The 23,335-nt window shown below is 38.1% G+C and overlaps 1 protein-coding gene across 1 annotated transcript; it reads right to left on the reverse strand.

The window, feature by feature from the left end:
* Window positions 1-7,861: 7,861 nt before the first annotated feature.
* hp (haptoglobin) lies at window positions 7,862-16,812 on the reverse strand. Its single transcript, XM_079868028.1, has 4 exons — window positions 16,589-16,812; window positions 16,296-16,378; window positions 13,484-13,767; window positions 7,862-10,950 (listed from the first exon to the last, which is right to left on the reverse strand). The coding sequence occupies exons 1-4, from the start codon at window positions 16,594-16,596 to the stop codon at window positions 10,390-10,392; spliced, it is 936 nt and encodes a 311-aa protein (XP_079724154.1). The 5' UTR covers window positions 16,597-16,812; the 3' UTR covers window positions 7,862-10,389.
* Window positions 16,813-23,335: the final 6,523 nt, after the last annotated feature.

The raw sequence follows: 23,335 nt of genomic DNA on the forward strand, positions 1-23,335 counted from the left end.
ATGCTAATTGTGGTCATTTTGAATTATGTGAAATTACTGTAATTACTGCTATTAAGTGAAATGACTCTCCATTGGTGACAGTGGTGTAACAAGGGCAAACCGTGGGTGTGTTTCATCAGTGGTGTGTAACGCAGTCACTCCAACTAGCCACTTTTGCGGCTTGAATTTTATATATAATATATACATTTTTCAGTTGTAGTCTTTTAAAAAGGCATCTGAAATAATAAACTAAGTGCAATGTAGTGTTGTCAAAAAATATAGATTTTTCGATACATATCGATACTGAAATATCTGAAACGCTTACAATAATAATTTCCCGAGGAATAGATACACGATACCAGCTGCTCTTTCTCTCTCTCTCATCTCTCCGACAGCAAATATTGTTGGCGAGGGATTGCACGTATTTGACTCATTCCTGCATATTTTCTGCTCACACCCAAAATGCGTGCACATAAAGCCGACCCTTATGCTTATTGCATTGCTTAAACTTCACATACACACAAAATAATGTAAAAACGCCAGTCTTGATGAGTTTTTACGTAAACAATTTATGTTTTAAGTGAACGTAAAGAGTTGAGAAAGAAAACGCATGTGTAACAGTATAATGGATCCGTGTATTCTGTCCTTAAAGGGGTCATATGATGCGATTTCTTTAGTGTGTTATGCAGCTGTTTGTGCAAGTATAAGATCTGCAGAGTTACAAAACACAAAGTGTCAAACCTAAAGAGATATTCTTTATAAAAGTTAAGGCTCAGCCATGCCTTCCTAAAACGCTTCGTTCAAACACGCCTCCACAAACCTACATCAGTGTGTGTGCAGTTTCATAACACGACCCAAATGTATACGCAAAGAAAGAAGGCGTAACTTTTATTCTCGCTGTATTATTGTTGCCGCTAGCGTCGCCATGTCATGGAGACGCTGTGTTATTCATTGCGAAAGCATAACTACTTTGTTTGGGCTTCCAAAAGAGGACACAATTAGAAAACAGTGCTTAAAGCTACAATATGTAAAAAAAAAAATTTGCCGCTAGGGGTCGCTAACCTCTTAAAAAAACAAAGGCAAAGTCTGCTTGCCATGCTCCATAATGTTTGAATGAAATAACAACAGCGTGAGCGCACCACTAGACGTAACGCAGTTGTCCACGTCTGTCGCCAAGGTTACTATGGCAGTTCAAGCGGAAACCAGGGATAACGCGGATATTACGTCATTGACAGGCGACAAGTGAACAGGGACGAGCCATTATTTAAAATTGGAATTTCTCTGAAATTAAAAATCTTTGGGAACTTTTGGGATATTGCAACGCTATCTCACGATCTCACTCGTACGAATTTGTACGATTTGTCTAAACCCACGTGATGGGTAGGTTTAGGGGCGGGGTCAGGGGTAGGTCATTCGTATGAATTCATAAGAATTGGGGGTAACACTTTAGAATACTGTTCCTTCATTAATGAATACCTACACAGGAACAAATGAGTAACGCACTATTAACATTGTAGTAACTACTATTAACTAACAAGAAACTCTGATTAACAAATTAGTAAGTAATAGCGCTCAGTCGGATGTGGTAGTTCACTATTAGCTAATCAATAACTTCTATTTTTCATACCTCACTGAAGACTACTAAGAACTACTATATACAGGTTCATAATTAATATTAATAATGCATAATATATAATAATGTAATGGTAACTCATTAGTAATTAATCAAATGTTAGTACTACATCCTTCTAAAGGAACTACTAATAATTTGGATCAGTATCTAAAGTGAAGATCATGATAACAACCTAATATTGACTGAAGTCACTGTAAGCTTTTAAGGCTTTTGTACGGTTTTGGATAGTAATGACTAAAGTGTTACCAAATCCATTGGAAGGAATTACTATTCAAAATCTTACAAAAATCTTAAAAGCTTACAGTGTCTTCAGTCAATATTAGGTAGTTATCATGTTTTTCACTTTACTGATCCAGATAATTAGTAGTTCCTTTAGAATGATGTAGTAATACTTGAGTCATTACTAGTGGGTTACCATTACCTTTTATTATAAATTATGCATTATTCATGTTAATTATGAACCTGTAGATAGTAGTTCTCTGGGAGGTATGAAAAATAGTAGTTATTAATTAGCTAATAGTGAACTACTACATTCATCTGAGCGCTATTACTTACTAATTTGTTAATCAGAGTTTCTTGTTAGTTAATAGTAGTTACTAGAGTGTTACTAATGCATTACTCATTTGTTCCTGTGTAATTATTCATTAATGAAGGAACAGTATTCTAAAGTGTTACCGAATTGGGCAATTCGTAAAATATGTACGATTTAGCAAAAATCGTACTAATTCGTACGAGTGAGGTCGTATGAATTTGTACGAATTAGCCACCTCGTAGAATTCGTACGAATTGCCGTGAGATCAGGCTGGATAATGTAAGTACACAACTGCAGGAAATATATCACACTGTGCTTTTTGTCACAAGTGATTTTTGGATATTTTATTACAAAAATCGTACATATTGTACCTTTAAGCTTTATTTACAACACTGTTCCAGAATAGTACAACCAAAGTTTTCGACTGTGTGCTGCGCATTTTTCGGAGGACTGTTTCCAGAGAGTACAATGATTCAATGGCGGCTGTGCACAAAGGCTGCTTCTTAAAAGTCAATCCATCTTTGCAAGTACAGTCTGGTGCCTCTGGCTCACAGACACAGCTGTAAGTATGTTTTTCATATTTTAAGAATATATTCAAACGCGAGTTTTGAGCAGTATAGAGTAGCGCTTGTATGTCATTTCTACGATCACAAATGCAGACATGATTTTATGTTTACATAGTGTTCTCAATAAAACCTTACCAATCTGATACGATCTGGTCCAGTCGCGCTGGCAAAGTTGATCGATCAGCTTGGTCATCTGCATTTTCCGGTGTTTTGCCGAATTTCGACCCCCTGCCAAATTATTATCCCCCTCGTTGAAGTCAGTACCTGATTGCCTTATCCTAACCCCTCCCCAATCCTAACCCCTCCCCCACAACTAATCCTAAACCTACCATTACTAGGGGGGTAATAATTTGGCGGGGGTTGAAATTCGGCACAACACCGGTTCAGATTCGGGCTCGAATTGACATAATCACCTGTCAGTATTGCTTTGGGAGCTGATATGGTAAGGGGTGTGACATTTCTGTCATACGCTTAAGGTTTTTGGGCCAATCACAATGCACTGGATCGCTGGCCAATCAGAGCACACCACGCTTTTCAGAACGATGAGCTTTGTAAAAAGGCGGGGCATAGAGGAGCAACAATAATGTACAGGATGTGTAAAATAATGACTTTTTTTAACCTAAAACTGTGTAAACACATTGCATTAAACCAAATACACAAAATAATGTTCTTTTTAGAACCATCATATGACCGTTTTGTGACAGCAGTGACGTACCTGCTGCCAAATTATGAGATAATATTAAAAATATCTATGGCAGTTTTTTTCCCGTCAAAATTGTGGCCGGTGAAAATGCTGAGTGGCTTGTAACTTTGGAAAACCACTATAGCCACAGTGGCTGGTGAGCAAAAAAGTGAATGTCAAGCCCTGGATGTACACTCTAAAAACTGCTGGGTTGTGTTGACCCAATTTTGGGTCAAATATGGTCTCACCCAACGTTGGGTTAAAAATTCAATTTAAAAATGGACAAACCCAGCCGTTGGTTTACATTTTTAATGTAACCAATGCAATTTGTCCATTTTTAAATAGCATTTTTGTCCATTTTTGATTTTGTCCAAAATGCAATTTGTCCATTTTTAAATTGCATTTTTTAACCCAACGTTGGGTGAGACCATATTTGACCCAAAATTGGGTTAACACAACCCAGCAGTTTTTAGAGTGTAACGATAAATACGGTGGCAAACAAACTGACACTCTCAAGTGTGTTCAGCAGAAGAACTTGTTGAGCTCATTAGATGTTCTTGTGAGTGTGAAACCAATCTAAAAGGCCAGATCTTCAAAGTGCCGTTCTCTTTAATGAAGAGAGTGAAGTGTTTGGAGACAGGGAACTGCACCTGTGCTGCACTCAAAGCCATGGATGGCACTTACAATTTGCATTCGGGAACGAAGAAACAACATTTCAGACTCTGGCTGAGTCTACCAGTCTCACATGTAAAAGACATCATGTTACGCTCTGTACAGCCAAAGGGTTTGGCACTGACAAATGTATTTTGCAAGGTTTGCTGCTTCAGTTGTTGTGGTGTCATTTTAATGGTGTCAAAAACACCTTGTCTATCTATTTTTGCAACTGTATAGCATCTGACCAGTCACGCCGACCTAGCCGATGCACAACTGTGACACAATCATGATATGATACTATGATAAGTCTGTTTTTGCTCTTCACTTCTGCTTCTTCTTGTCTACCTCTCCTTTCATTCTGAAAATATCTTACTTCTTTTTGTTTTGTAATCCAGGCATATATACTTACAACTTCTATAGATTGTGTATTATTTAGGATATTTTATTATATTCTTTTAGGAATCAGGTCAAATTTGGGCTTAATGACCATGGGAAAATGTGGGTCCCATGGCCAAACCAGTTGAGAACAACTAATTTACCGGATCATATACTTTAAGGAGAGAGATTCAACCTCAGTGAAGAAGGTCCAGGACGTCCCAGACAAAGGCCCTGTTTACACCTGGTATTACAGTTTTTTTCAACTGCTTACACACAAAATCTTTACTTTTCACAAAATTTCTGAAACCTGACACTCTAACACCAGAACCACACACCAAATCTGAAAAACCATTCGCTAATTCTCGGCCATTTCGTAAAACACTTTTTGCAAACCACAACACACAATTCTCTATGAAACACACAAAAATCTAACAGGAATTAGATCTCGATTTCCTTTTTCAAACACAACCTATCAAAATGCCACACTAATTCATCAGACACACTCACACACACCCCTCACATGTGCAAACACTCATTGCTTTACTTAACACCAACCAATCTTGACTTTAGAATAGGCCTATAAACAGGCCAAAGGTCAAGAAATAGGTTTTTCGGGACTGTGTAATACTGTATTCACAACCACAAATGCTTACAGTAAAAAAAAAAAAAAGCTTGTTTTCAATCTTGCTTTCGTGTTTACCATGAATCTTTCGACATCTCTCTGCCAATTACTTTCAGTCTTGTACAGAAATGTGCATATGAGCTCATGAAAGAAGAGCTTTAGGTTTTGAATAACTGTGTGTATATGATATATCCAAAAATGTAATATTATGGCAAAGGTGTTTGCAACAACGTTATGTGTTTGTGATATTTTGAATGCAGTGCTTCATTTTGCAAGAGATGTGAGGTATTTAGCATTTTGTGTGTGCAATTCTTGGATTTGTGTGTAAAGTTTTGAAAAAAAGAGGCAAAGTTTTGAAAATGTGTGTAAGCAGTTAAACTTTAAGATGCGTTTTGGTTGATCGGATCACAAGTAGACGAGAGACACATTCCTGTTTACACCTGGTGTTTTTAATCCGTCTCTTTTCTCCACTTTCAGCGACTTCTGTCCTGATTTCTTCAAGGGAAGCGTCTATGGGCGGGTAAATGTTTGGGGCTTTTTCAGATCTTTCCATCAAATGGACAAAATAAGGTCCCACAATTTACATATACAATTTACATTACAATTTACATATCAACATATGGACATCATCAGCTTTAGTTTCTGCTCTGACAGCCTCAAGATCAGCCGAACGCTGTGAGTGTGTGTTAGAAATCAGGAATGGTGAGAGAATATTGTGTTTAGTATGTTTTTCATCTTTAAAGTCCACGTGAACCGGAAGTTGCAAACAACTTTTTCTCCAGTGTTGTGACTATTTCCCATAGACAGTAAAAGAAATGGACACAGCGACCCCATTGGATTCAACGGAGAAAAGTGAAGTCAATTAGAAGCACTCACTTCCTGATGGCTGACCGTACTGCGCAGACTCAAACTGAGCTCGACGACGTAGATGTGACGTGAGCAACCCGTCTGTCTTCTAGTAGCTGTGCCGAGAGAAATCTGAATCATTCCCTTCCGAAACTTGCAGAGACGGAGAGTGTGAGTAGGAGCTGTCCATGAGCTAGGAGCAGGAGACACTTTTGCTAAGTATTCTGATTAATTATTTTGTCATTTTGCCTCCACGTCCCCCCGATTGCCCGCGAGCTTCTCCTCCTGTCCATACGGTAATCTCTCTACTGTGTGACAGAGAGTCGCGTGGTTATGACGCAATCGTTAGCCTATTTTTACAAAAACTGCTTTACAATAACGTAATATACAAGGTAATGGAGCCTTTTATACATTGTCGTGTTTCTTTAGAAATAAATAATGGACAAATGGAGTCTTTAAACGCCTCAGATGTAAAGTTATTCGCTGTCAAAGTGACGCCAAAATGAATGGGAGTCAATGGGATGCTAACAGCAGGTGATGGTCCGCTAATCAATGGCGGCGCCCGGGGAAGCTTCATTTTCCGGCTGATGGATTACCCCCTTGCTATTTCCAAATGAAATTGAATATTGAACAGAGGGCAGGGTTTTACTTTAGCGCTCCTCCTCTCCATCTCTGCTCATTGCAGACTGACGGTTTGAGGAGTGGTTAAGCGTTTTCAACCCAAGCCGTCAAACTGACGTCATCAGAGAAGGAACGCCATTCCAGACCGGAAGTAACTTTTCAGATTTTGATTAAAGATACAAAATTGATTAAAGATACAATTTTCGGTGTATTAACTTGCATGGATCAATTGTTCACCACAATACTAGTAATATGCGCTGACAAAGTAAATAGGGTCTATTTTGATTTCATGACGACTTTAAACTTAAAAATCCCGTCTGGCTAGAGCTCTTCCCATAATGTTCCCGCATTAGATCAGTAGACGGAGAGAAGACGGTGTTTAGTGGCTGTTTGAACACATTCGATCACATGAGCGTTTACACTACGAAAGCAATGTTTTTTCCACTAACTCTGGAAGAGGTCAAAAGTGGACAAGCTCAAAAAGTTTTAGACCCGTTTACACCTGTATTTAGCGTCGTCCACTTGTGATCCGATCGACCAAAACTCATCTAAACACCAGATGTGAACAAGCCTCAGACTGTGATTCCACTCACTATATCAGCATCCTTTTTCCTTCTCTTCTTGCAGTCTGCGTAGTACGGGAGCCTGTGGGAGAAAAATAGCCAAATAAACACAGTTGATTGAATGAGAAAACCACGAATGGACAAAAATCTGTTACATATTTTGTTGTTATGAGGAACTGGACATTAATCCTATATGCACTAAATTATAAATATATTCCTGCCATTTATTTCTCTACATCAATCTATGTTTTCAATCTACTATTACATATTACCTGGCATATTCCTTTTTAAATAAGTAAAAAATTATTTAGATTTTACATTTGTTTAATGTTCATGTATAGAGTGGCTGTCTCACAATTCTTCCCAAAACGCTGCCAGGAATTAAAAATGTTATAAAATGTCCGCAACTTCTCCCAACAACCAAGGAGCGATTTGGTGATGATCCATGCTTTTTCCAGCATGATGGGGCACAAAGGAGTCACAATTGAAATTTTGGATATTTGGCCAGGCCCGGATCTTAATCCCAAATAGAGAACCTGTGGTCAATCCTCAAAAGGAGAGTGGACAAGCAGAAGCCCACAAATTGTGTTAAAATATTATAGACATTCGTGCTTGGAACACTTAATGAACAGGTGGGGGGAAGAACACATTTCAATACTCAGAGGGTGACCTCTGGTGGTGGGGAAGTGGGATAACAGGCTCAGATGCCACCGGGAGTATAAGGGTTTACTGGATTATTTTACCCCTGTAGAGTTGCACAGTCAACTTATCACAAACTCCCCTTCAGTTGTATTATTTATTGAGAGTTTCATAGTTGCATTAGATTTAAATGTCTAAGGTTGAGTCTAATACATTATCACATAGTAAACACATGCACATACATATTGATAGATATTCATGTTACCCAGGGTTCATTCATGTTACCCAGTGTTTATTCCTGTTATTAAATTGTATTTTTCAAGTACCATTATCACATAGTAAACACATGCACATACATATTGATAGACATTCATGTTATCCAGTGTTCATTCATGTTACCCAGTGTTTATTCCTGTTATTAAAATGTATATTTCTTCTAAAAAATAAAAGTTAAACCATTGTTTTTATCAGTTTTGTTTGGTCCATCATTTATGCTAAATCACATTAATGTATAGACATTCAGTTAAATACAGTAATTATACAGCAGCTTACTGCTAAATTACAGTAATACGATAGACTAACTGTAATTGCACAGTAAAATACAGTAATTCTACAGCAGCTTACTGCTAAATCACAGTAATATGACGGCATAATTATTGTGAAGTCACAGTAAACAGCTGTCATTTCACAATTATTTACTGTAAAAATTATACGGTAACTTACTGTGAAAGTCATGCAACTGGTAACCTGCAATTTATTGTAAATTTACAGTGAAATAATTAACAGTGTAGGACATGTTAAAACATGTTTGGTTTTGGGAATACAACAGTGCAATTTTCAAACCATGGAATATACTCTTTTTTTAACCGTATCATTGGTATGCTGCAAGCAATGGTTCTCTGAGAAATCACCTTTTTTCCTCAAAAGAAGATGTTGTTGAAAGCTGTTGACAAGCTACATGCTGCACACAATCTGTTGACTCAAATTAATTGGGATGCCTGGTGGTGAACAGAAGAACTTGATTCAGGGTTAACTGTGGTTTGACTGAATCAGGTTTGCAGTTGTATTTGATTTGAAGTCAGTTAATCTACGTACTCTGCATGCTCCTTTGGTCTCAGAAAGATATGCTCAAGATATGTGTTTATATAACCTTGATCAGCATCCTGCAGCAGAGCTTTACATATTTAATTAACTAAAATGGTGTGTGATGTGCTTTCTCATGTTTGCAGATAGAAAATGCACACAGTAAGGTAATAATAGACCATTCATGTGGAATGTACTGTGAAAATTTTATTACATAACGAGTCGGCCCAGATCCGGCCCACATCTGGGCCGTGTGGAATCCACATGTACCAGCCTTTTTCAATATTACAATTTAGATTTTAATACCACTATTAAATTAACCATGTAACCCTGAAATCAGTAGCAAAGAGTAGCAAAATTGTATTTCCATTATTTAATACAATTGATATTTTAAGAGTTCCTGCTAATTTATCACAGCAAATGCACGTAATATGTTGTCCAGTGCATTGTGATGAAATGCATCTGATTTATAGCTATATATGGGATAGATATTATCTATGTATGGAATAATTGATGTGGCAGCTGTCAATCATGACCTCGTAATGTAATTAGATTTTTTAGTTTGGCTTGCGTCCCGTTCGATTACGTTATGACCTATATTGCAGCCAGCCACCAGGGGGCGATCGAAATGTTTTGGCTTCATTGTTCTGGACCTGTGCGGCACACAAGATACACTAGACACTTTTTTGTTTCAAATATGGATTTATTTGTTAAATGACAACCCTCATTTTTATTCTCACAATTTAACAGTGCAAATTACAACCCAGACATCAACAAAGTGTCTGCCCAGATCCGGGCAACATCTGGTACATGTGGATTCCACACGTACCAGATGTGGGCCGGATCTGGGTCGAAACTTTGGCCTTGTCTACACTAATACGTTTTCATTTAAAAACGCATCTTATTCCCTCCTTTTTGACCTTCCGTCCACACTGAGACGGCTTTTTGAAAACGCTCTCCAAAGTGGATTCATTTGAAAACATTTTCGCCTTGTAGTGTTGACTGTCAAAACGGAGGTATTTAAAAACGATGACGCAAGTTTAGTCATGTGACGCATATTGTACCAATAAATATTCATGTTTATACTGGTATTGTGCCTGTTATGTGCAATTCACTTTCACACAGTTGCTAAAATATGTTACTTTGCACACTCTTTATATCACAGTCCTGCAAATTCATTCGCATTTGCTGTCCTGCAGCGAAACATGAAATCAGTCGCGTTTTAGACCAAACATATAATAGTGAGTGAGTGCGACCTGACGCTTCAGTGAATGATGAGATATTTTGCTAAATAAAATAATCCTGTCAGAAGAATTGCGCGATAACTTTATTATGTATTTTTCCGTCTGTATCCTCTCAGTGAGCTTTTGTGAGGTTTTACGCATGCGCAGTATGAGGTGAGTTTAGCGTTTTCAGGCGTTTTCCAAAAGTTTCTCATCCACACTAAAACGCTAGTGTGACGGAGAGCGTTTTTAAACGAAAACGCCGTTTTCAAATGTATCCGGATTAATGTAGACGTAGCCTATGTTGCTGTCTGGGAAATCAGTGACATAAATGTATATTTATAAAGCAATTATGCATTAAAATCATACTACAGTTGTTGTGAAAACATGTGACTTATAATTGAAGCACGCCGCTCTGGAAATTCCTCTGAATCTCCTCTCATGACGCTGTGGATCCAGGGCAGGTACGCAGAAATCTTTGTGTAGACAGCATGCTCTTCTACAGAACAAGCCTTGTCGAAGGAGAGGATTCCCGCAGCATAGACTGCACTGGTGTTGGGGTTTAGGAACACAAGAGCACCCCCTGCGTCACCAAAACACACGTTTTCCTGGTACTTGCTGGGTCCGGTGCAGAACTGTTTGTCAGTCACATTTGGTGTGCTTGCGAGGACCGTTGCCTTGTATTTCCCCTTGCATGACTGGACGGGCAGAGCGAGAAACTTCAGTTTTGGGGCAGGAGTGAAAAGACGCCCCCATCCCCACCCAGCGATGATGCCTCTCTCCCCTTCGCTCTCTTCCTGGTTATCTCCCATCTCTGGAAGCGGGATGGGTATTACAGACTCATTAAATCTGACTGGCTCCTGCAGTTTGATCAGAGCGAGGTCGTCGTCCCAGTCGGATGTGTTCTGGAAGCCTGGATGCAAAAACACCTGCAGGAAAGATGCATTTCAACTATTAATGCTCTCATGCAACAATTATCTTCCTTTATATGGAAGCTTGTTTCTGCCACAGAATAAAACATTTTAAAAGATAATTGCGACTTTTTATCTCACAATTGCGAGTTTACAACTCCCAATTCTGACTTTATTTCTCAGAATTGCGAGATATAAAGTCAGAATTGCGTGAAATAAAGTCGCAATTGCGAGAAAAAAAAGTCAAAGTCACAATTGCGTCTAATAAAGTCAGAATTGCGAGATATAAAGTCAGAATTGCGAGATATAAAGTCAGAATTGCGTCTTATAAAGTCAGAATTCTATTTCACGCAATTCTGACTTTATATCTCGCAATTCTGACTTTATAACACACAATTGGGAGATATAAAGTCAGAATTGCATGATATAAAGTCGCAATTGCGTGTTATAAAGTCAGAATTGAGAGATATAAAGTCAGAATTGCGTGAAATAAAGTCGCAATTGCGAGAAAAAAAGTCAAAGTCACAATTGCGTCTTATAAAGTCAGAATTGCGTGAAATAAAGTCAGAATTGCGTCTTATAAAGTCAGAATTGCGTGAAATAAAGTCAGAATTGCGTCTTATAAAGTCAGAATTCTATTTCACGCAATTCTGACTTTATATCTCACAATTCTGACTTTATAACACACAATTGGGAGATATAAAGTCAGAATTGCATGATATAAAGTCGCAATTGCGTGTTATAAAGTCAGAATTGAGAGATATAAAGTCAGAATTGCGAGAAAAAAAGTCAGAATTCGGACTTTATAAGACGCAATTGCGACTTTATTTCACGCAATTCTGACTTTATATCTCGCAATTCTGAGAAATAAAGTCATAATTGCGAGATGTAAACTCGCAATTGTGAGATAAAAAGTCGCAATTATCTTTTAAAATGTTTTATTCTATGGCGGAAACAAGCTTCCATACCTTTATCCTTTTCTTGACATACAAAATTAACTTGTCACAGTGATAAATTGGTCCCAAAAACATTTGCAAACTTTAAGAACTCTTAGAAAAGCATGAATTTCATTGCATCATATGCACTCACGTTTAATGTTTAGTTACCTAATGCAGTGACTTTTTTAATTGTGGCTTAAGTGTCCAAATACTTTTTAGGGTCACTGTCTGCACAACTAAAGAAGAAAATTAATTATATATTGTTAGGGTTAAGGTTAGGGTTAGGGTAGTTGTGAACCGTACATTGGAATATGATGAAGGTCACCCCGAATAATACTCTGTCCAACTCTATATAAGCACCACAAATTAAAAAAATGTCATATTCTTTTGGTTAGAACTTTTGAACCCCTTTGAAAATCACCTGATAACTCATCTCATGCTGATCATGTCAATATCATACAGTATATTAAAACTCTGCCCATGACAGTAGTCGCCATTTTGAAATGTACTGTATTCTTTTTCTATTCACTATTCTTCCCAAAAAATGTTTTGTCAGATTCCTGCCAAAATTAGCTCAGATAATAACTGGACCGAACTGCACAGAAGTGGTCAGACAGAATTTTATATTAATCGTTGTTTAAAAGTTATGATGATGTGTAATTTATGATTTCGACCTATAACCCAGACAGCAACATAGTGTCTGGTACACATCTGGTACGCGTTGAATCCACATGTACCAGATGTGATTCGGATCTGGGTCGACACTATTTTGCTGTTTGGGAACAATTAGGCAAGATGCTTTCTGGGCAATGCCTTGATCTATCAAAATAAAACAAAAACAAAACTTGGTAGGCTTCATTAACACCATGACCTGAGTGCACCTGCCAAATGTGGCTATTTTTGTTCATAACTTTTGAAAAGTTTGTCAGAAAATCATGATTGGCGTCTACGGACTCATTGGGTTATGCTGAAACTGCCGATACTGAATTTGGCGGGATCAGATTAATCTTCTGCCCGTCATTTTCAAATTTGTCTTAAATTATGATATTTTTTTTACATATTGGCACAAAATTTGGTATATATCAGTGGTTCTCAGTCATCATTAGCCACGTTTCTATTACCCTTCAAATTGTGCAAATTTAAATTGCGAATTGAAAATATGCCCAATGGAAACACGTCAATTTTCCAAAAACTCGCATATATTGCAAAAAAGTTTTTACACTCGCGTGAGGTGGTTTTTCAGGCAATTGGAAAAAGAAATATTTTGCAAAACTGCAATGGAAACATTTACAGTAAAAGACAAAAGTATCACGGGAATACTGGATTCTAAACAACAAAGAAATGCCAAAATTCATCAATTTCTTGAAGCAAAAATTACGTTTAGTCGCATAACGTGATTTTGCAATCGTTTTTTTTAAAGATAAAATAATTTTTAACACTGATGCCACTTTCTAATATTGCTCTTCAGCTATCGGACTACATTAGCAGCTAAGTAAGCTTAACATGCTGATCGGTTAGCATGCTAACTAATGCTTTTTTGTCTTTGTATTTATATACAAAATATATGGAGATCATGATTTAGTGAATTTAGCTTAGCAGGCTTGGATATTTACCTTCTCCACAGCTACTTCAGAAGAAGCATTTGCATCAGAAAGTTTGCTGATTCCAAGATAGACTTTTGGGATTAATGGTTCTTGTCCTCTTGTATGATTTCGACTCTTGTTTACAAATAGATTGCGGCCGGCAGTCAGAACCCAGCGCTCCGCTATCAGCGCTCCTCCAGCAAAACCTCCATCTAGTATGTTTTCACTGAGGTACACCAATGCCTGCCACGGGACGGTTGCGTTCCGCGATCCCCCCACCATTCGTTTGGGACGTAGGGCTGAAATCCTGTGAGCTGTAGGATACATGAGAATGAGATCTTTTTAGGCAGCTGTCAATGATATTTTTCATGCTACAGATGTAAAGAAAACACTAAATGTAATGAATCACGACCTCAGGTGCGTTCAACTCGTAAATACGATTTTTCCAACATGACTTCAATATACCAATTGTATGAACATAGGGGTTTGCTCTTTTGGCAAGTTTTGTTTGAGAGCACAAGTTGCTGCAGCCGCGAGGAGGACAGTGATGTACGCGTAAAGGAGTGATTGATTGTTCACTGTGTACAAAAAATACTTCACTACACAATTATTTCGTTATTTTCGTATAAGCTTATTAGCGTTAGGCTATACAGAAAGGTCTGATTTACGCACTGTTAATTACAACAGTCATTGTTTTTTTGTTTTTTTTTCACAATGACATTTGAGTTCATGATTTTAATGTTGTTTTTTTATGGCAGACTAAAGACTAATGACAGACTGTTGATCTTTGAATAAAAATATGTTTGGTTCAGGTTTGAAATTCATTACCTTTTATTATAGGCTACGCAGTCTAACATCATAGAAGCCCCCCATCCCGTCACCCCAGACCCCCACCCCCCCCCCCCCCCCGTCCCATCCCGTCCCGTCCCGAATTTCAGCCAATCTCATCTGGTCACCCTAATGCTTAAACATGTTTAAAAACATGCTAACATATGTTAACAACATCTAGTGAAGTGTTAAAACATGCTAACATATGTTAACAACATCTAGTGAAGTGTTAAAACATGCTAACGACATGATAATTTGTTAGGATAACGTTAAACATACCAGCATCATGCTAACAACATATAATGTTGGCAAACAAGACTTCCAACATGCTACAAATGCTAGCATTGAATAGTTACATGCTAATAGTGATTAGCTAAGTGCTAAAACTTTCTAAAAATCCTAACTAATTATTAAAATATGATAAAAATGACTCAAAATGTGCTAGTATCATGGTAACAATGTTAAAACATGTTTTCATCGCCTAGTTGCATACTAAAACATGTTATAAACATGCTAACAACATCTAGTGAAGCGTTAAAACATGCTTATGAAATGCTAACCGTGTTAGCATAATGTTAAACATACTAGCATCATGCTAACAACCGACTAATAATGTTAGCAAAAACATGTTAAAACATGCTAACATATGTTTACAACATCTAGTGAAGCGTTAAAACATGCTATCGACATGATAATCATGTAAGCATAATGCTAACAACATATTAATCATGTTAGCATGATGTTAGCAAAACATGTTAATTGTTGTAACTACGCTGCCCCCTACATTGCCTTGAGTCAAAAAACTCACCCCGTGTCTCTATGATATTCTGAGAGGGATATGGGTCTTGTTTCAACAAGGTGCTAACATGATTAACGTTTATCATGTTTTTAGCAAAATGCTAACATGATTCGCATATCAGGGGTGCTTCCCCTATAACATTTTGCTATTTTCTTGCTAAGATATTCTCACAATGCTGTTGTTATTGCGGCGAACTATACATGTGGTTACTCTGTAGCCTATGATACAAAGATGGTTTAAAATGCTTTTTAAAGGGATAGTTCACTTTGAAATTAAATTTTGGTATGTTTTAGCTTACCTCAAGGGCATCCAAGATGTAGGTGTCTTTTTTTCCGCAGTAGTTTCCATTTTGATATTTTTAGGTCAAACCGTTCTTGTCTGACAGTCAGATAATGCAGGTCTGTGGTCACTGTCTCAAAGAGCATGCACAGAGTCCAAATTAAACAATTCCCCATCGTCCAAATTAAACAATTCCCCATCGTAAGTACACATTGATGGCCTAAGACACGAAACGAGCGGTTTGTGTGAGAAAACAAACAGTATTTATATCGTTTTTACCTCTTATAACACAGCCACGTCCAAGTGATCTGAGGACGCGAGCGCATCCTGGTGTGTGACGTGTGCGTAGACTGGTGCATAGATATATATACACTAGATGTCGCCTTGGCTACGGCAGTTCATTGGAACGAATGTCTTTAATGCGACATCTAGTGTATATATATATCTATGCACCAGTCTGCATACACGTCACACACCAGGATGCGCCCGCGCCCTCAGATCACTTGGACGTGGTTGTGTTATAAGAGGTAAAAACGATATAAATACTGTTCGTTTTCTCACACAAACCGCTCGTTTCGTGTCTTAGGCCATCAATGTGTACTTACGATGGGGAATTGTTTAATTTGGACGATGGGGAATTGTTTAATTTGGACTCTGTGCATGCTCTTTGAGGGGGTGACCATAGACCTGCATTATAGGACTGACAGACAAGAACGGTTTGACCTAAAAATATCAAAATTGAAACTACTGCGGAAAAAAAGACACCTACATCTTGGATGCCCTTGAGGTAAGCTAAAACATACCAAAATTTAATTTCAAAGTGAACTATCCCTTTAAAATGTGACTTTAAATTCACTAAAAGCATTTCACTGATTCACGGCTGTAGCTGTCTGCTGCTGAGCATTGGTCATGTCAGACGAGGAGGTTGTTTGTTACCCGAAACATGCTCTCTGACTCTGTCCAAAGCAGGAGACACATCTGGCAGCCAAGTAATAGTGCCCACGAGCAGCACAGATAGCCTGGAGACCAAAAAGGGTCATCAACGTTAAATAATCTCTTGCTTGTTTGAACAGATTAAGAATGCATTATGCATTGCAGTGAAATAGCTAATGAAATTTGCTAAACATTTAGAGATGCTTTTTAAATTTCTTTCAAGCCAATACTTGATCACACATCATTATTTGAATCATTTTTTTTTTTTTAATTTAGGGAACAAAACAGACACTTACCACCTCATGATGAAAACGTTTTGGAAACAGATCCGTCTTTTATCAATCTGTGGTCATTGAGGTTCTGCATTTATATGAGCTCGACACAGCTGTTCCCCCCCCCTAACAAAAAACATCTAAACTCACAGATTACATAATCGGGGAAATTTATCTGTGTTTGAATGTTGACACTATCTCGGTTAAACTTTCCAAAGGCAGTCTGTATGACCTACTTTTCAGTTTGCATTTAAACAAGAGATTTTCGTGATGTTGTAACCCCCAGAAAAAATAATTGTGTTTGCAAAATGGTGAACATCTTGCGTGAAATATCGATTAATCAAATGAGAGTGTCAGTAAGTCCAAGTTTTGCAAACCCCAATATCAGGATTTTGCAACGTGTCAAACAATGCAAAATGGTGAACATCTTGCGTGAAATATCGATCGATCAAACGACAGTGCCAGTAAGTCCAAGTTTTGCAAACCCCAACATCAGGATTTTGCAACACACAATGTTGCAATAAAAAGAGTTTTGATCGCTCTAATAAAAGATAAGCACATGAAATTTCCAGAAGCAAAACTTGGCAATCTTTTGTGGAACAATTACAATGGCAGACGACTCAAATTCTGTTTTTGTAAATGGATCTTAACAAATTTGAATAATTTGAATGATTATGGGATCGGTTGAAACAGCTTCACTCATTGCAATTGACATGGTTTATGAAAGTAGTAGATTTCTAAACAATTATATGCTTGAAAGTGGTGTGCCAGTACTAAATTGATTTTGAGAAACCTGACCTTAGAAACAGACCTTAAAACAAAAAATAACTCACAACCCCCCGATGGCTATTTCTGAACTTGAGAGCATTCTTAAATGTTTAAAAGGCTTGGTATTTCTGACTGACCTCATTCCCCAGATTTGCTCTTTAAAACTTAAAGAGCACTATGTGCATTGTTAAAGAAAGTTATAAAACACATTGAATAAGGGTTTGAAATATCATTTTGGCTGTAACATCATTTTACAATGTCTAGACAGAGATTCATGCTTGCGAATTTCATGTGCCCCTGTTATGTTATTTTAAAGGCTCCTTGTTTTGAAAACTCCTACAATAGGTAACATGCATCCAATGAAAAAAATTAAATAAAATAAAAATTCTCAAAATATACATTGCAGCATCAGCTCTTTTCTCACAGTGTCTGAACTGGTTCAATAAAGGCTTCGGTCTCTCTAAATCTAAAGATTCCTCTGCTCTGATTGGTCAGATGGCTCAGTCTGTTGTGATTGGTCTACTCTGCTCTGATTGGTCAGATGGCTCAGTCTGTTGTGATTGGTCTACTCTGCTCTGATTGGTCAGAAGGCTCAGTCTGTTTTGGTCTACTCTGCTCTGATTGGTCAGACGGCTCAGTCTGTTGTGATTGGTCTACTCTGCTCTGATTGGTCAGATGGCTCAGTCTGTTGTGACTGGTTTACTCTGCTCTGATTGGTCAGATGGCTCAGTCTGTTGTGATTGGTCTACTCTGCTCTGATTGGTCAGACGGCTCAGTCTGTTGTGATTGGTCTACTCTGCTCTGATTGGTCAGATGGCTCAGTCTGTTGTGACTGGTTTACTCTGCTCTGATTGGTCAGATGGCTCAGTCTGTTGTGATTGGTCTACTCTGCTCTGATTGGTCAGACGGCTCAGTCTGTTGTGATTGGTCTGCTCTGCTCTGATTGGTCAGATGGCTCAGTCTGTTGTGACTGGTTTACTCTGCTCTGATTGGTCAGATGGCTCAGTCTGTTGTGATTGGTCTACTCTGCTCTGATTGGTCAGACGGCTCAGTCTGTTGTGATTGGTCTACTCTGCTCTGATTGGTCAGATGGCTCAGTCTGTTGTGATTGGTCTACTCTGCTCTGATTGGTCAGATGGCTCAGTCTGTTGTGATTGGTTTACTCTGCTCTGATTGGTCAGATGGCTCAGTCTGTTGTGATTGGTCTACTCTGCTCTGATTGGTCAGATGGCTCAGTCTGTTGTGATTGGTCTACTCTGCTCTGATTGGTCAGATGGCTCAGTCTGTTGTGATTGGTCTACTCTGCTCTGATTGGTCAGACGGCTCAGTCTGTTGTGATTGGTCTACTCTGCTCTGATTGGTCAGATGGCTCAGTCTGTTGTGATTGGTCTACTCTGCTCTGATTGGTCAGAAGGCTCAGTCTGTTGTGATTGGTCTACTCTGCTCTGATTGGTCAGATGGCTCAGTCTGTTGTGATTGGTCTACTCTGCTCTGATTGGTCAGACGGCTCAGTCTGTTGTGATTGGTCTACTCTGCTCTGATTGGTCAGATGGCTCAGTCTGTTGTGACTGGTTTACTCTGCTCTGATTGGTCAGAAGGCTCAGTCTGTTGTGATTGGTCTACTCTGCTCTGATTGGTCAGAAGGCTCAGTCTGTTGTGATTGGTCTACTCTGCTCTGATTGGTCAGAAGGCTCAGTCTGTTGTGACTGGTCTACTCTGCTCTGATTGGTCAGAAGGCTCAGTCTGTTGTGATTGGTCTACTCTGCTCTGATTGGTCAGAAGGCTCAGTCTGTTGTGATTGGTCTACTCTGCTCTGATTGGTCAGAAGGCTCAGTCTGTTGTGATTGGTCTACTCTGCTCTGATTGGTCAGAAGGCTCAGTCTGTTGTGATTGGTCTACTCTGCTCTGATTGGTCAGATGGCTCAGTCTGTTGTGATTGGTCTACTCTGCTCTGATTGGTCAGAAGGCTCAGTCTGTTGTGATTGGTCTACTCTGCTCTGACTGGTCAGATGGCTCAGTCTGTTGTGACTGGTTTACTCTGCTCTGATTGGTCAGATGGCCCAGTCTGTTGTGATTGGTCTACTCTACTCTGATTGGTCAGAAGGCTCAGTCTGTTGTGATTGGTCTACTCTGCTCTGATTGGTCAGATGGCTCAGTCTGTTGTGATTGGTCTACTCTGCTCTGATTGGTCAGATGGCTCAGTCTGTTGTGATTGGTCTACTCTGCTCTGATTGGTCAGAAGGCTCAGTCTGTTGTGATTGGTCTACTCTGCTCTGACTGGTCAGATGGCTCAGTCTGTTGTGACTGGTTTACTCTGCTCTGATTGGTCAGATGGCCCAGTCTGTTGTGATTGGTCTACTCTACTCTGATTGGTCAGAAGGCTCAGTCTGTTGTGATTGGTCTACTCTGCTCTGATTGGTCAGATGGCTCAGTCTGTTGTGATTGGTCTACTCTGCTCTGATTGGTCAGATGGCCCAGTCTGTTGTGATTGGTCTACTCTGCTCTGATTGGTCAGATGGCCCAGTCTGTTGTGATTGGTCTACTCTGCTCTGTTATAGATATTTTCACTTCCTGTGTATTCTCCATGTTGTTAATTTGTTTCCTAGGTTTCTATAGTTTACTATGTCTAAAGTTTACTTTCTCTTTTCCATTATGCATTTATAACCCCCAATTCCTCAGTTCTTGGTAGAATCTTGTTTCACACAGTCCATGAGTTTGAATAAATGAAACTGTAACTGAGTGGGATTTGATCTTAAAGGTGATGTTTTCCTGTTCTTCCTGGACTCCTGTGTTTGTTGATTCCTGAGCCGTTACAGCCGTACTGTGTTTAGAATATATAGTTACAGTAATCCAAACCAAGTCAGGGGTTGTAGTAGATAAACAAGGCGCCATGATCAGGTAATGATCAGGAACACAGGCTAACTGAAACCAAAACAGAATTAAACCGTTACAATCACAAGGGAATCTAACATAAATATGTCAAATGTGAAATCCATCTTGAATTTAATGAAGGTGAACAATGCAAAGGGAACAATAATGAATGAGAACGTTTTAATAGAAGTGCAGAGATTGTATCCCATATTTCTCCAGCCAAAAGCCATGGTGCACAGAGAATCAGTTTAATACTAAAATTAGGTAAAAATATGTTTGCTTTAATTTTCAGCCTGGACGGAGACAGCTGGCTTTAAACTGACTTGCTTCAGTTCCACATGAGCAGTTTTAATAATTACTTGTTAATCATTTGTATGATGTCCAGCAGTGCTGGTGCAGTAGAGAAGTGGTCAGAGAGATTAGGGCAGAAAACACAAATGTTTTAAATGTTATGAACTATTAATGACACGCAGTAGCCCGAACCATCTCACAAGTGTATTAGAGATGGAAGTGGGTCATGATGGCCGTCGTTAGCCTGCAGCCAAACTCAAAATATAACCTTTCAGCTCCTGTTGAAGACCTTACTGCTCCCGTACAGGACTCGGATTATGAAAAACAACCCTAATTAAGACAAAATATAAAAAAATTCAAATCATCAGTTTTCAGTGTTGGGAAAAGTTACTTTTATAAAGCAACATATTATATAGTTAATACTTTCATGTAATGTTTGCAAAATGTAATTAATCTTATTATCTATCTCAATCACTCTAAACTTTAATGAGAAAATTCATCAAAGCACTGAAACATGGCTTCATTTCCACAGTTCAAAAAAAGAATGGAAAAATGCACATCCAGCACTTCATTCATGGTAGAACAAATTGTAAATATCCAATACTATAATAAGGAAAATAAATTGACCTGTTTAATTAATTTAATCCTTTGGTGGCAGTCAAAATGACAGAATTTTTTATATTTTGTATTTAATATTTTGTATTTTTATGTTACGATATTATATTTACACAGTATCCATTTATTTACCTGTTAACCACTTGTTGAGCATTAAACTGTCCTAAATCTTGAAAGACTTAAGTTTGGTCTCTTTGTAAATACTTTACAACAAAACAAAGAGTTTAAAAAGCTATAGAAGATTAAGTTTGTCATGAAATCTTTTTTTTTTTTTTTTTCATTTTTATATGAAATTTATATTTTCCAAAACATGTTTTACTCTGACACTGCGAGAAAATCAAAGCCAAGTTATGTTCCAAATTTGAGGTTGATATCTCAAAAAATGAGCTTTCACTAAGATTTTGTTTGGCCGCAGTACCAAACGTTTCCAATAGATGAAATTCGTGTGTGTGTGCGCGAGCGCGCGCGCGCGCGTGTGTGTATGTGTGTGTGTGTGTGCGCGCGTACCATTCTGATGAATTAAAAAAATTCTATAAGAAAAAGAAAATGTACAATTTTTCAAAGAGCACCAGAGGGTTAAAAAAGTTTATTCATATATATACTTTGCACTTCCATGAAGACAGATTTGTGGAAATGCACCTGTTGTGTAATCCCATAAATAATGCTTGCCAGAATGAATGTTTATTTTTGGGATTGGCAGAATGTGCTCATACTTAACATTTTGCTAACAGGAGAACTGAACTCCTAGGATTACTCTAGACATATTTTTCAGTCCTGTTTACATTTATTCTCAGATGCAAGACACTGATTCCAGAGAGGAGAGGTTTTAATCATTCATGATATTAATGTCTAGTCTAATATAGTCAGTGAGTACATTTTCATTTAATCTTTTGAGAATATTGTAAGTAGGATATTTCCCCTTTCCTTTACTCAGACATGCAGAAAAGTCCTGCAGGAATACTCTCTTAGGATTACATTTAAATAAGCAGAACTTTTCCATCCTATTTGCATAATCTATTAGACTGAGGCATCAAGCACAGTTTAATATGGAGACGCAGTGGTCTAGACTGTATGTGGACGGCTTGAGTTTGATATTTTGTATCTAATGCAATGAAATTCAGACATTTTTAAGTGACTTAAGTGACCGAGACTAAGAGGCCTGTTCCCTGTTTTTCTTTTTTTCAGCTTTAAATAAATATTTATGCCACTTGAACAACAAAATATAAGTCACAGACATCAGACATCTTACACTCTTAGAAGAAAAAGTTATATATTGAATCATAAAAGGGTTCTGTCAGGTGTCTCGTATATAAAACCTCTTAGGGTCAATCCGTCATTTTATGCATTTATTATTAATTCATTTTTAATTTGAATTACATTTTTTGAACCAAACTACATACTTTATCACAAGAAAGAAATAAAATAATCTGTTGAACATGAAAGTATTACGCAATCATTTAAGACATTTGTCCTTATATAGAACATTTTTGGCATAAATTCAAGAACCCTTGCGATCTATAGAACCCTATTTAACCTTTTTTAAGAGTTAGGCTACAGATAAGTACAGATAAAAATAAATAAAAAAATTAAAATGGAAAATGGTGAGATCCTATAAACTGAATTGTGGGAATAAATCTGCATGTTGCTTTCAAGACTCACTACACATGTTTGCTCTTATTTAACTTTGGGTGCATTTTTGTGCTGTTAAGTTCCCATAACTCTAGCAACAACTTAGCAACTACCAAGAAACCCAAACCGGGGTGCGTTCCCAAAAGCATCGGGTCGCAAGTTCCGTTGTTATCAGTTCAACGAGTCGGTGCTTCCCGAAACCATCGCTCTAACGAACATTCGCAGAGTTGTGTGGTTTCAACGACAGCTCTCCTCTCGACCTGCGGTTAAGAGCATAGTTTCTTGTTTGCCTGACATGTGGACTTAATAAATCCTTATCTTGAGCAAAATAAGCAAGCTGACATTCAGTGAAGCCTTTATCTTTTATTTAGAATAAATACAAATGTCATTTACGTCTTTTAGTTTGTCGAGAGATGTAAAGCACCGTTTCTGAAGACTGCGCATGTGCGAACGTGCCCTACTATGTAAGAACGAGCCGATGACTGAATCTGGAAATAGAGCAAAATAACGGAGAAAAATGAGAAATAGTCCTCAGATGCATGTCTGTAATTCATAGCAAAACATCTAGCATTAACTCGATCTCAAACAGATTCGTTA

This window comes from Squalius cephalus (genome assembly GCF_949319135.1).
Source record: "Squalius cephalus genome assembly, chromosome: 3".
Lineage (NCBI taxonomy): Eukaryota > Metazoa > Chordata > Actinopteri > Cypriniformes > Leuciscidae > Squalius > Squalius cephalus.